Source organism: Tenrec ecaudatus, chromosome 2, assembly GCF_050624435.1.
Source record: "Tenrec ecaudatus isolate mTenEca1 chromosome 2, mTenEca1.hap1, whole genome shotgun sequence".
Lineage (NCBI taxonomy): Eukaryota > Metazoa > Chordata > Mammalia > Afrosoricida > Tenrecidae > Tenrec > Tenrec ecaudatus.
The window spans coordinates 113,120,869-113,134,941 of NC_134531.1; the positions used below are offsets into that span (position 1 = coordinate 113,120,869).

The window sequence follows — 14,073 nt, forward strand, 5'->3', positions numbered from 1 at the left end:
TGCTATATCTTTTGATAGCTGGGCACCATCAGCTTTCTTCATCACATTTGCTTATTCACCCGTTTTGTCTTCAGTGATTGTGTCGGGAAGGTAAGCATCATAGAATGCCAATTTAATAGAAGAAAGTATTCTTGCATTGAGGGAGTACTTGAGTGGAGGCCCAATGTCATTCTGCTATGTTAATACTAAACCTATAAATATATGCATATAGATCTATTTTCCCATCCTCATATATAAGTATATTTGCATATGTACATGTCTTTATCTAGACCTCTATAAATGCCCTTTGCCTCCCAGCTTTTTCCTCTATTTCCCTTGACTTTCCTCCTGTCCCACTATCATACTCAGTCCCCACCAGGGTTTCAGCAATTTCTCTTTGTTACATTATCCTTGATCATGCTCTACCAGACCTCCAACACCCACCTCACTACCAATTTGGATCACTTGTCGTTCCCTTGTCCCTGGATTTGTTAACACCACTACATTTCCCCCGCACCTCCACCTCTCCCAAATCCCCTCAGAACTATCGGTCTGTTGTTTTCTCCTCCAGATTGTTCATCCAGCCTATCTTATTTACACAGATCTGTGGAGATAATAACATGTACAAAACCAGACAGAGCAAAACCAAGCAATAAAACAAAACAACAACAGCAACAACAAACCAAAGCAAAAAAAAAACACAAGAAAGAAAAGCTTGGAGTTAGTTCAAGGATTCGTTGTTGGCCTTTAGGAGTGTTTTACAGTCGAGTTTGTTGGGGCACCTAGCCCTGGCCCCAAATTCTATTTTTGGTATTACCTGTGGACTTTATTGCTCTGTTGTCCTTGCTCTTCTGTTGCATACTCTTACTGTTTTGCCTTGGTGTGGTGGGATCACATGGGGTGGAATTCCCACACTGTGTCTCCTGTGTTGTACCCTGTAGGGCTATTAGTCAGTGAGGGATGTCGTGTCTCATAGTGGGGCCAGCCATGTGATCTTCTCTGTGGATTGACTGCTCTGAGTAGGAATATTGTTCTCAAGGCTTAGAGGGCCAGGATATGCTCCACTCTCTTTCTCCCCCTTCATTTGCTCCCATGTGCGCTGATCAGGCATGTCCCTCTCATGGAGCTGAAGATTCAGTGCTGTCCTCTGAAATAAATTCTTCTCGGGGGAGGAGAAAGTTACCACAAAGTTGGGATTGGGGCTGGCCCCTCAGACCTCTCCACTAGGTCCCTACTCCACGCCGGCATGTTGCATTCACATCTTGGAGAACTGGGTGGAATTCTGCTCCCACTTAGCCTGTGAAGATATAAACAATACTTTCTCCTTGAGTGGGTTAGTGTCCTGGGCCCCCACTACCCATTTCTTTTTTTTCCTTTCCCCACCTCCTTTTTAGTTGGCTACCATAGGTACTCATGGATTTGGTCTGTCCCCTGCCATACTATCTGGTCCTCACCCCCGGAATGTTTGTATCCCTAAGCCCCTTTTGCATTTTTTTGAGCTTACCTCAGTAGACTCATGTTGTACTTGTCCTTTTGTGCTTGGCTTACTTCACTTAGTATGATTTCCTACAGTTCTTCCCATGCAGTGATTTGCTTCACATGTTCATCACTGCTTTTTAGCAATGCATAGTATTCCATTGTATGTATGTACCACAGGTTTTTAATCCACTCATCAGTTGATGGAAATTTGGGTTATTTCCAACTCCTTGCAATTGTGAACTGTGCCGCAATGAACATTGGAGCACTGATGTCTGGCCTTGGTTTGTTTCTTGCTTATTCTGGGTATATGCCCTATAGGGGGAGTGCCGGAATGTATGGTAACTCAATTTTCCATCTGTTTTAGATATGGCCAGATCAATTTCCATAGTAGCTGTACATATGTACAGGTTCACCAGCAGTGGATGAGAGTTCCTGTCTCCCCACAGCCGCTCCAACACTTGTTGCCTTTTGATTTTTTTGAATTGGGCTATCTTTGAGGGTGTTAGGTGGTACCTCATTATTGTTTTAATTTGCATTTCTCTTATGGCTAAAGATCACGAACATTTTCTCATATGTTTGTTGGCCATTCACATTTCTGCCCCTGTGAAACTTCTGTTCAGGTCCTTGCCCAACTCCGCAGTGGGCAATTAGTTTTTTTCTTTTTGGAAACTTGCAGAATGTTGTAGATTTTAGTAATAAGGCCTTTGTCTGATGTGTCATTGCTAAAGATGTTTTCCCAGTCCGTGGACTCTCTTATTACTCTCCTGGTGAATTCTTTCGATGTACACAGGTGTTTTATCTTCAGTATATCCCATTTGTCAATTTGTGCCTCCTCTGTGTTTGTGTGCTTCCCTATGTATTCCCTGTTACAAAGTTCTCAAGTTGATCCCAATTCCCTCATGGATAACCCTAATAGTTTGAGGTTTAACTTCAAGGTTTGTGATCCACCTTGAGTTTATTCTTGTGCATGGAGTGAGATAAGGGTCTTGCTTCATTTCTCTTTAGGTAAATATCCATTTTTTCCAGCACCACTTGTTAAAGAGGGCATCTGCTTCCCATTGGATTTTGGGGGGGGGGACTTTTATCAAAGATAAAAGTCTATATGCTGATGATTTTATTTCTGGATTTTCAGTTCTTTTCCATTGGCTGAGTATCAGTCATTGTACCCATACCATGCAGTTTTGACAACTGTGGCTGTATAGTATGTGCTAAAGTCAGATAAAGCAAGCTCTCCCACGGTGTCCTTCTTCTGGAAGGGTTTCTTGCTAATTCTGGGCCTCTTCCCTCTCCATGTGAAGTTGGTGATCAGTTTTTCCATTTATTTGAAGAAAGATGAGGGTATTTGTATTGGGATTGTATTAAACTTATTTAGTGCCTTAGGCAGAACTGACATTTTTACTATATTGAGTCTTCCATTTGTTGAGGTCACTCTTGGTTTCTTGTAATAGTGTTCTATAGTTTTTCTCATATAGATCATTTAGACAGTTATTATCCCTATATATTTCAATTTGTGCTTAGCTCTTGTGAAGGGTACCACCTTTTTTATCTATCAGGTCAAATTGTCTAATTGTGTTTAAATCTCTAGCCTCCTTGTTGAGGATCTTTCCCTGTGATTTATCTTTCTCAGGGAGCACAGTATTTAAGTCACCCACTATAACTGTTGAAGCTGTGTTTTCTTTTTTTTTTCATCTTTTGGAGTGTTTGGTTGATGTATTCAGCGGTTTTCTCATTCGGGGAATATATATTTACAATGCTTAGTGGTTCTTTGTGTACCATTTCCTTGAGCATTATATAGTGTCCCTCCTTATCTCTTTTTATGGTTTGCACTTGGAGGTCAATTTTATCCGAGATTTGGATTGCATCCCCTCCTTTTTTTGAATTGTTGATTGCTTGGTATGCTTTTCTCCAGCCTTTGATTCTCAGCCTATTTTTGTCTGTAACCTTGGGATGTGTCTGTCTCCTATAGGCAGCAGATTGATGGGTTGTGTTTTCTAAGCCAGTCTGCTAGCCTCAGTCATTTAATGCCTGAGTTCAGGCTCTTGATATTCAGGGTTATTTTCTCCATCTGCGGACTCCGTGATGTCACCTTATACCTTTTGGGTTGGGTATTTTACTACCTTCCTTACTTATGTGTTGTGCATGTGTGTATCATTCTTGACTTCTTTCCATCCTTAAGCCAATGCTATCTTGGGATCTATTTTCTCTTTGTTGCTTTCTGGGTGGGTTTATTCTGTGTGGCAGTTTCTTAATTATGCTTGGTGAGTGTTGTTCTTCTGCCCATACTGGGTTGGCAAGGATATTTTGTAGGGCTGGGTTTCCTCTAATGTAGTCTTTGAGTTTTCCCTTGTGTGGGAAGACTCTTACTTCTCTATTTATCTTGATTGATAGTTTGGCTGGATAAAGTATTCTTGGGTTTGCGTTGTTTTCCTTCAACGTTTGGAATATGTTACTCCACTCTCTCTTCTTCTTCATAGTTTCTGCTGATAGGTCTGAGCATATTCTGATTTAGGAACCTTATATGTGATTGCTTATTTTCCCCTACCTTCTCTCATGATTTTCTCCTTTTCCTCAAAGTTGGATAGTTTAACTATTATGTACTTTGGTGACTTCTTCTTTGGATTCAGTCTAGCTGGTATTCTTTGGGTCTCCTGAATGGTTGCCTGGTTTTCATTGATTAAGCTGGGAAAGTTTTCCTCCAAGGATTCTCTTACTATTGTTGAAGATGACTTCTTTGTTGGGTCTTCCTCCAATAAGCCAATAATTCTAATGTTGCTCTTCATAGCGTCACACGTAGCTCTTAGGTTTTCTTCAGCTTCTCTGATGCTCTTATTAGATTTTTGTTTGTGTCTTTTAAAGTCTGATTGGCTGTCCTCCAAGTCACTGGTGCAATTCTCTGCTTACTCCAGTCAATTCTCAAGGTCCGTGTGTCTACTACTGGTTTTTGTTATCTCCTCCCTAAGCTCTTGTATTTCCCTTTGATGTATGAACTTTATCTCCTCTATCATTTATCCTTTTTCTGTATTGTTTCCTTCATCCTGTATGACTTCAAGCAGCATTCTTTCTGTGGCAGCTCAACGTTTGCCACTTCTATGCATGTCGTTATATTCAGGATATCTTCTGCCATTGCCTTTTGTTTCTCCTAGTTTTTCGTTGAGGTTATTGGGGCTGATGGCTGTTTGCGTTGAATTGTTTTAGAGGAGCCAGGTGCCATTTCCAGGATTTTGAAGAGCACTGGTGCTCTCTGGGAGACTTGTAGAAATGCTTCTTCAAACTGCCTATAGCTAATTTCCCTATGGAATTGACCCACCACTTTATCCTCCTGTGACTTTGTCTCAGGGGAGTGCCCTAGAAGCTGGTGAGTTGCCTGCTTGGTGTAGAACACTGAAAATGCTGGGCAGAATTTCCCTGGTCAGGTATGATCACTGTGGAGGTTGGGCAGAGGTTCTTGCAGCAGCTTGGAATGGTGACGAGTGTTGGCTGAGCTGCCTTAGGCTGTATGAGGCAAGAGGAAGTTCCCTCAGTCAAGTGTGATAATAGAGGAAAAATGGAGCTCCCAAACCACACAGGCAGGAATTCTCCCGTAAAATGTTGGGCAGAGTATCCCCTAGTGGGGGTCCGCAGGACTTTCCCAAGCTTCGGACTAGCTGCACAAGGGGAGTTCACCTAACTGGGTGGGGGGCAGGCGTAAATGCCCTAGGCTATGGGGAGTAGTCTGAAGGTCAGCAGTAGAGTGAGAAAGAACAGGAAAGAGACAAAAAGGAGGAAAAAAAAATTAAGCCCTCTAAGACTGGAGGGGGATAGAGAGAAGAGAGGGAAACAAAAGTAACGATATAGCTGAACCTCCCCCCATCCCTGCCGGTGGAGCTGCAAGGGTTTAGTCCCTGCCAGAGGCAGTGGCAAGCTGTGGCTGTGTTGAGATAAAGCCCCTGTGCAGCCTGCCACAACCGTGGGGGGATATAGAGAAGAGAGGGGGGAAAAGTAACAATGTAGTTGAACCCCTGATCCCTGGCCATGGAGTTGCAAGTGTGTAATCCCTGCCCTGAGGGACATGGCAAGCTGTGGCTGTGTTGAGACAAAGCCCCTTTGCCAGCTCCAAATGGTCCCAGCTCCAGCCGAGACAGTGGCAGGACTAAGATCAAACCCTAAACAGCCTCCACTTTGGTAAGCCAAAAGCCCCCATCCCCTCAAAACCTTGTGGATCTGTGCCTACTTATCTTTATGATGCTCCTCCTGCGATCCAGCAGTGTTAGATTTCCTCTTAGTAACTCTCCTGGGTTGATTTCTGAGGAGTCCCTCTGGTAGGTGTTACACCATCGCCATCTTCCCAGAAGTCTGTCTCTCCAGTTTTCTTTCTACCATCAAGACCTTAGTTTCCAACTACTGTACTTTCCAACTTTTGCATTCCAATCGCCAATAATTACCAATGAATGTTTACTGAATGTTTGATCAATTTCTGACTGAAGTAGAATTCTTTAATTTCTTCAACACTAGTTTTGGTGGTTGATGCATAAATTTGAATAAGAGTTGTATTGAATTGATATCCTTGAAGGGCAATAGATAGAATCGTATCACAAACAGCATTGTATTTCAAGACCAATTTTGAAATGTTCTGCCAATGAATACAATGTTGTTCCTCTTGATCGTGTTATTTCCAGAATAGTAAATCATTTGATTTTCAGATTCAAAATGGTCTATACCCATCCATTTCAGTGCAGTAATGCTTAGGAGACAGATCTTTTTCCATTCCATATCATTTTTGATGATTTCCAATTTTCTTAGATTCACACTTCACCCATTCCCAGTTCTGATCATTAGCAGATTTTTTTCCAGCTTTTTCCCCTTTCCTCGACTCATGCCCTATCAACAAATGAAGATCCAGAAGCCTTCACTCTCCCAGGCTTTTCCCTTAGAATTCTAGGAATCAGCCTATGAGCTGTTTTGCTGTATATTTTTGTATATTCATCTTTTTACAGCTTTACAAGTTATTGACAACCTTGCTGCTCTACCCTCATCAATATGATTTTTCTGTTAATATAAACCAAAACTCAGTGCCTAGTTATGACCTGAATTTATGTAATCAGCCAAAATAGACCTAGAGGTCTTTCAAAAGGAAAATGTGACCCTGAAAGAAGATGTGATTCCTGGCTGAGCTGATACAAAATCCTGTTTACTAACTCCTTATCCTGTGGGCTTTATCACCACAAACTATGCATGCCACCTTTTCTCTTGTGCATCTGAAATGACAGCACAGTCTGAGCCAGAAAATCTGAGGCTGTGCCCTGTTATTGACATATACATGTCACAATTCGCAAAGGACCAAACAAGATACCAGCAACTGATTTCCTTTGAGTTGACACCAACCTGTAGTCAATTCATGTGTGTCTGTGTAAAACTACTCTACAAGGTTGTCAAGGACTTATTTTTCTGACACATTTGGTCTTTTCCCAAGGCACTTCTGGGTGGACTTGAGCTTCCAACATTTAGTTAGCAGCCAAACATTTTAACCATTTGTCTTAATCAATTCATATTCATCATGACCCACTTTGGACAGAGAACTTTTCTGTAGCATTTCTGAGAGTGTAAACCTTTATAAGAACAAATAGTTTCATTTTTCTTCAAAAAGGGAGCTGGTAGGTTTGAACCCATAACCTGAAGGTTAGTAACCCAATATTTAACCTACTACGCTAACTATTGAAAGGACTTCTTCATTCATACATAGTAGTCACGATTTACAATACCTCATAACATGGAGGTTAATCACACCAGATCATAAATGGCATAATACATGGTAATCAAGAGCTGGCCAAATTGACAACTACATAATATACTACATAGTAATCAAGGGCTAGTCAAATTGACATACACTGGGGCCAGGGAAGGGGGTGCAGAGCGAAGGCACAATTTAATCCATGACACTATTCATCTTACCCATAGAGCAAAGTACCCAGTTGGAGTTGGCTCACCTATTCACTGCTGCTACCTGCAAGTTCAGTTATGAGTGCATTCTTCTTCTCCGGCTACTTGGGCCAAGTTAACCAAGTGATCTGGTTCATAGTGGCCCCAGAGGACAGGGTAGAACTGCCTTGTAAGTTTCCAAGACTGTAGCTCTCTAAGGGACTAGAAAGCCCCGTCTTTCTCTGGAGGTGCAGTTGGTGGCTTTGCACTGCTGAGCGTTCAGTAGCTGAACTCATAGTTATCAGCAGGGTGGTTTGCAGCTCATAATGACCCTGTGTACAACAGTACAATCTGCCATGTTCACAATCGTTACGTTCATGCCCATTGTTGCAACCACTGTGACAACCTATCTCATCGAGGATCTTCCTCTTTTACATCAAGCTCTGACACATAGTGGTTACCCCATTGGCTGCTAACCAAAAGGCTGGCAGTTAGAAACCACCAACCACTCTGTGGGAGAAAGACAAGGCTTTCTATTCCTGGGAAGAGTTACAGTCTCAGAAACTCACAGGAGCAGCTCTACTCTGCCCTATAGGGTCCTGATGAGTTGAAATCAGTTTGATAGTAGTGAGTTTGGTTTGGGTTCTGTTTTATCAAACAGTATGTCTTTCTCCAGGCATTGCTCGCTCTTGAGGACCCCTGTGACATGAGTTGGGTTATGAGTTGGGCTGCCAACCACAAGGTTGCCAGTTTGTGACCCACCAGCAGCTCCAAAGGAGAAAGATGGGGCTTTCTACATCCTTAAAAAGTTGTAGCCTCAGAAACTCACAAGGCCAGGTCTACCCTGTCCTTTAAGGTCACTGTGAGCCAGTATTGACTACATGGTGGTGAGTATGGTCTGGGTGTTTGTTCATCTCTCCTGATGACATGCTCAAAATGCATGTGATGAAGTCTTGCCAGCCTTGCTTCTAGAGTGTTCTGGCTGTAAGTATTCCAAGACATATTTGTTTGTTCTTCTGGCAATCCATGCTACTTTCTTTTTTAAGTTCATGCTACTTTCTATATTTTTCAACCAATGCAATGTGCTGTCTGGTTTCTTTATTCCTGCTTCCATCAGCATTAATTGTGAATCCTAGCAAGATGAAATCCTTGACAACTTCAATCTTTGCTCCATTTATCATGCTGTCATCTATTGACCTAGTTGTATAACAAATGTGTAATACATTCATGATCGTTTGTTTAACAGTGAATAAAAAAACTCATTGATTTCATTCACCTTTGTCTTTCTTTTTGTTTGGAGAAACTGGGTGGCAAAGAGTGAAGCACTTTTCTTGTGTGTAATCATTTCCAGAATTAGTTGCAGTGATTGCACTTGATAAAAGGAAATTTATCCCAATCTGTTGATGTTTTGATGATGTCACCATCTTGCCACCACCACCAACAACAAATCAACAGTCTGTGTTCTAGGTGCTGCATTATTGAATAAATGTTTTCACTGAAATTATATTAATATTCAGAGATTGAATATTAATAAAATATTTATAGCCAGTTAAAATTATATTGGTTTTAAAAGTTACGCCTGGCATCTCGGTAATTCCAATGCTACCTGCCACCGTGATTCTGTATTGATAATTGAAGTGTCAGTGTCATCAAATTTCACATCTATTAAGCAATAACATGAATTTTAAGGTAATTTTAGGGTATGGGCGAAGACGTGGGTCTACATAGAAGACGCCCAAGAAAGAGAATAAATGATTATTGAATAGCAAGAAATACTGTCTTTTCAAATAATTTTTCAATACTGTTTTACACTTCAAAATTATGTTATCCTCTTATTTTATTGCTTTTGATAATGAGAAATGACAGGAAGGACTTTGGGGGACTACTTACAGTATTAAAAGGTGGACAGGTTAATGTCTGTTCTTGAACTAAATTGGATTTAATCAAATATCTCACTCTAAGGAGATCACAAATACGTAGAATCGCCTACAAGGGCATCTGATACCTAGGAGTCTTTGAAACACTGGAGTGCCAGAGGCTGAAATGTATTCTAGAAAGATGTTGGGACATCTTAGGACAGGTTAGGAAAGATGATGAATGTGTTCTGGTTTTCCACCAAGAAATACAGGTATATTAGCTGGCCATCAACATAAATAAAAGCTATTTATACAAGCATCTAATAGTTGATACCACTGCATTGAAGTTTTTATACTGTTTCACCCAAATGTTATATTAAAATTAGTAAATAAGTCCTTTAAAAATCATTTTAAGAGTCATTCATTTTGAAGGGAAAAAAGAACAGCATTCTCTATTTATTTTTTATCTTATTTAATCTGATTGTGGGAAGTTGTGTTTTTGACACCATGAGTTTGCTCACAATGCATTGCGAGGACATAATTTGCTTCTTGGGTATCAAGTGTCCAAGTGTTGTTGTGAAACAGTAAAAAATTGTCATGTCTAGTAAGAAACTCAGATTCCTCAAAACTGGATCCAAAAAGAATTGAGTGGTGTGGAATTCACTTCATTTGGGTCTCTTGGGATGGGAGCTGTGGAAATGCCCTGACTTGCCAGCACAAGTCTCCGGACAGCACACCGTAATAAGTTCATTTCCCTAGAGCCCACGGAGCAGGCCTGTACAGGACCGCAGGCACAATAGCAGCTACAGCAGGGGAGGGGGAATGCATGCAGAGCAGCGGTTCTCAGCCTGTGGGTCGCTACCCCTTTGGTGGTCAAACGACTGTTTCACGGGGGTCGCCTGATTCATAACAGTGGCAAATTTACAGTTATAAAGTAGCAATGAAAATAATTTTGTGGTTGGGAGTCACCACAACATGAGGAACTGTATTAAAGGATCGTGGCATTAGGAAGATTGAGAGCCACTGATGTAGAGCATTTATTGACTCTTTTTTTATGCAAAAAAGTTACTGCACCTGTCTGCTAACCAAAAGGCACCTTAGAAAATAACTCTGGGATCCACTTACCTAAAATTAGCCATGAGAAACCCTTTAGAGTGGAGTTCTACTGTGATACACATGAGGTCACTCTGAGCCAGAATCCACCCCAGGACTGTCTGTCAATGGTGGGGGTAGTGTGGGTGGTGGTCGTCACCAGGAGATTAAGGCTCCAAGTACACTTGGAAATGAGCTATTGCAGCTCATGTTTTAGAAGCGAAAACCAGCATAAACAGGTTCCCAAACTTATTGAACCTACTGCCCCTCTGAAGGAAAAAATGTACTCAGCAGCCCCTGGCAATTACTGTTCAAAAGAGACAAGGCGGCTCTGAGCTATAGAGCCCAACTATTTTCCCACTGATAGTGGAACCTCCCCCACCCCGGAGTCCTGGTGGGGCTGTGGGTTAGGCATTGGCAAAAATAGTTACAAAATGATTCTGATATTTTAACTTGTCACTTCCTTTCCCATTGTTATTCAAATATGAATATTGAGTTAATCTCTAGCGTAACACAATGTTCACTCTTTCTGCAGCTCCCGAAATTCTCAGAGGCTGTGCCTATGGACCCGAGGTGGACATGTGGTCTGTAGGAATAATCACCTACATCTTGTAAGTGAAGTTTTATTGCAAATGGTTTTTGTTCAAGGAAACACTTTCTAGTTATCGATAAAACCATTTGGTCAGTTCTGACTCATAGCAACTCCATAGCAATCCTATCGTGCTTTATAAAAAGCACGATAGCTTTCTGACAGTCTGCCTTATCTAATTGTTTAGAATTTTCTAAAAATAGCACTGCTTTCAAATCCCTCATTTTCTTGGTATCAGAACTTCTGTTCACAGTGGTTTTGCATTTCATCCTTCTATGTTTGAAGATATTGATGTTGGTGTAACTCAACATCACCTGTTAGTCTTACTCTTATTTCGCTCTTTTTGCGTCTTACCTAAAGTAATTAAAGGTTAGTCCTCTTAAAGGAAAAATAAATATTTATTTTCTTAAACAGTCCCAAACCCATACATTCCTAGTTAGAAATATTTTAAATGTGTTTTTCTGTGATTTTGTTTCCTACTTCTGGTAGGTTTTCCAGAGTCTTTCTTTGGTTGAATACTCAACACCCATTTCACTTGGAGAAACTGGTCTCAATCTGTCATTCATTAATAGCTCAATTCCATTCTTGAATTCCCATCTAATAATAATTGGAGGAAATTCACTAAAGATATGATAGAGTTACAGAGGATAAGGAGGGAAATGAGCAAAAATGACGGAAGAACTGCTGGAAAGGAAGATGACTGAGAGCAACTGCAGAGCAAAAGAGCATCGAGTCCAAGAGTTGAATCCAAACCGAGTAGACTGAGGTGCCATTTAGCTCCATGATTTTAATCGACGAGTGGATGGCCCAGTGATCAGAGTCAGGACCCTGAACAAGGACCCCGGATCATACAGTGATACAGCAAAGGACAATAGCTGGGCAAGTGAAGAAGCAAATTAGAAAGAACTCTGCTTTAAAATTCAGCTAACGGAAGCCACCGCAGAATCATTGTTGAAGCCATAATATTCAGCTGTAGAAAGAGATGGCCTGGGAAGGAGTGAGAAAGAGAACTGTAATAAAATGCAATGATCTTGGGATTTGTAATGTCTAGTGTAGGCGCCCTCGTGGAGTCAAACTGTTAACGGCAAACTTTGTGTTTTAAACTTGCCAGCAGCTTACAGGAGAAAGACGAGGCTCTCTGTTTCTCTGAAGATTGACAACCTCAGATCCTACATAGGATCACGATGTGTTGGAATCGACTCGATGGCCAAGAGTTTGATTTGGGGGAGTGTAGGTAATATATATGACCCACTAAGGTGCCATGGTGGCGTAGGGGATTACACTTTGGGCTACTAACCACAGGGTCCACAGTTCAAAACCACCAGCCCTTCCTTGGAAGAAAGATGAAGCTTTCTACACCTGTAAAGAGTTACAGTGTCAGAAACCCACAGGACATTTCTACCCTGCAAAATCGGGTCACGATGAATCCGAATTAACTCAATGTCAGTGAGTTTGTTTTTCAGTTTATGTGGCCTTTTACTACCCCGTCGCTGTCTAGTGAACTCTGACTCCTTGTGATCCTGTAGGAGGGAATAAACCCTACTAGAGCAGCCTCATCTTTCTCCCCCAGAGAAGTTGGTGGGTTTGAACTAGAGACCTTGTGGTTAGCAGCAGAACCTTAAACCCACCATGCCACACTAGAAATAGAATCAGTAGACTAGCTCCTCCAAGCAAGTGAGCAATCTAAGTTCTCCTTATCTCAGAATAGTTCCACTATGTGATTTCCTGTGTTTCCAAATTTTACAAAAACTTGAGTAGAATTTGAAGAGACAGAGAAAAATATATATATATATATTCCCCTGTGCAAATTCAAGCAGTTAGAGTATCCATTCTGTTTGGCACATGGAGTATTACAATTCATTCAAACGAATCCCTAAGGCTCCCATAAAAATATACAGTCTCAGAAATCCTCTATAGAGTGGCTATGAGTTAGAATTTCCTATTTTGATGGTAGAGGGTGAGTAAGACTACCTGATAGAATTGCTTCTTGTTATACATGAGATCACTTTTACATTGGGGAAAGAATGTAAAAATTATGTAGGTAACATTTCATACTTAATGGCATTAGGTGAAAAACAAGATCACACAAATAAGAGTTTAGGTTTGCCTCCTAAAGTAACTGAACCCAATTACAGTCCCCTGTTGAAATGTGCCGAGAAGGGCTGAAGCAGTGAGAGTAAAAGAGATTGAGGAAGGAGATAAATGACCTCACTCTGAAGTATGGAAGACATGAAATTATGATATGGTTACTGCCAAGGGAAAATGAAAGAAACATTGTGGTAATTTTCTAAACAGTTGATCCAAGCCCTGAAGATAATATTTTGGTTTTGTTTTTTAAACTGTAAAGTTGCTTTCCCCTTGGGGCTTCAAAAGGTTCATGGAAAAATCGAGTTGGTAGATAATGGGATTTTTGCACCAACTTTCTGCAGCTCCCTCATAATGTGTTGTTGCGTTTTCAATGAGGGTTTGCACAGAAGGTTAGGTTCTCATTTGATTTCTGCACAGTTGATCCTTCTTCACAATGTGTGAGCATCCTCATTGTTTCCATTCTGCTTGTTTTTATGTCCATTAGTCTCACTTTTCTGCCCCTTATGGTCTGGTCCTTTGTTTATGTAATTGTTGACCTTTTAGTCTCATAGGTAGTTCTCTGAAAGCACACAATACTTATGGGGGATCGTCAATCTTTTTCAAGCCAATGTGTTATTTAGCTGCAAGGTGCACGAGGGTGAGGACCAGTTCAAAGTGGTAACACCAGCGAGGACAAGCCTCAGGGTCCTCGGTCTCAACCAGATCTATGAGTCCGTTTTTACAACTTTTGTTTGTTTGTTTTAGGAGTTTGAGGTGATATTTCACATATTTATCCCATGCTATCATTCCATCTCTTGTGGTTCTGATTAAGACAACTGGAAAATATCTAGTTCTTCTGGTCCCCAAGCAGATTATGTCATGTGGACTTACCTATCCCATCATTGTACCAGGTTAGCTTTCATGTGTCCCCAGTCACTACTGGCGACCTAAAATTGTGACTTCCATCCATGAAAGGAACCAATTTCCTCACCGCGAATGGGAACCAAATGGAGCAGAACACAGAACTAACAGGAAAGTGAATTAGGATAGAGGGTCTGTTTCTCATTGATGCTGCCTGGGAAAGTAAACGTTACCATGACACTTCTTTATGGACCC

The 14,073-nt window shown here is 41.1% G+C and overlaps 1 protein-coding gene across 1 annotated transcript in view; it reads left to right on the top strand.

Annotated features, from left to right (window-relative positions):
* Window positions 1-14,073, top strand: part of CAMK4 (calcium/calmodulin dependent protein kinase IV) — a 297,915-nt gene that overhangs the window by 269,558 nt on the left and 14,284 nt on the right. Inside the window, exon 8 of the mRNA XM_075543081.1 lies at window positions 10,837-10,912. Coding sequence (XP_075399196.1) covers window positions 10,837-10,912 — 76 coding nt within the window. The remainder of the gene's footprint in view (window positions 1-10,836; window positions 10,913-14,073) is intronic.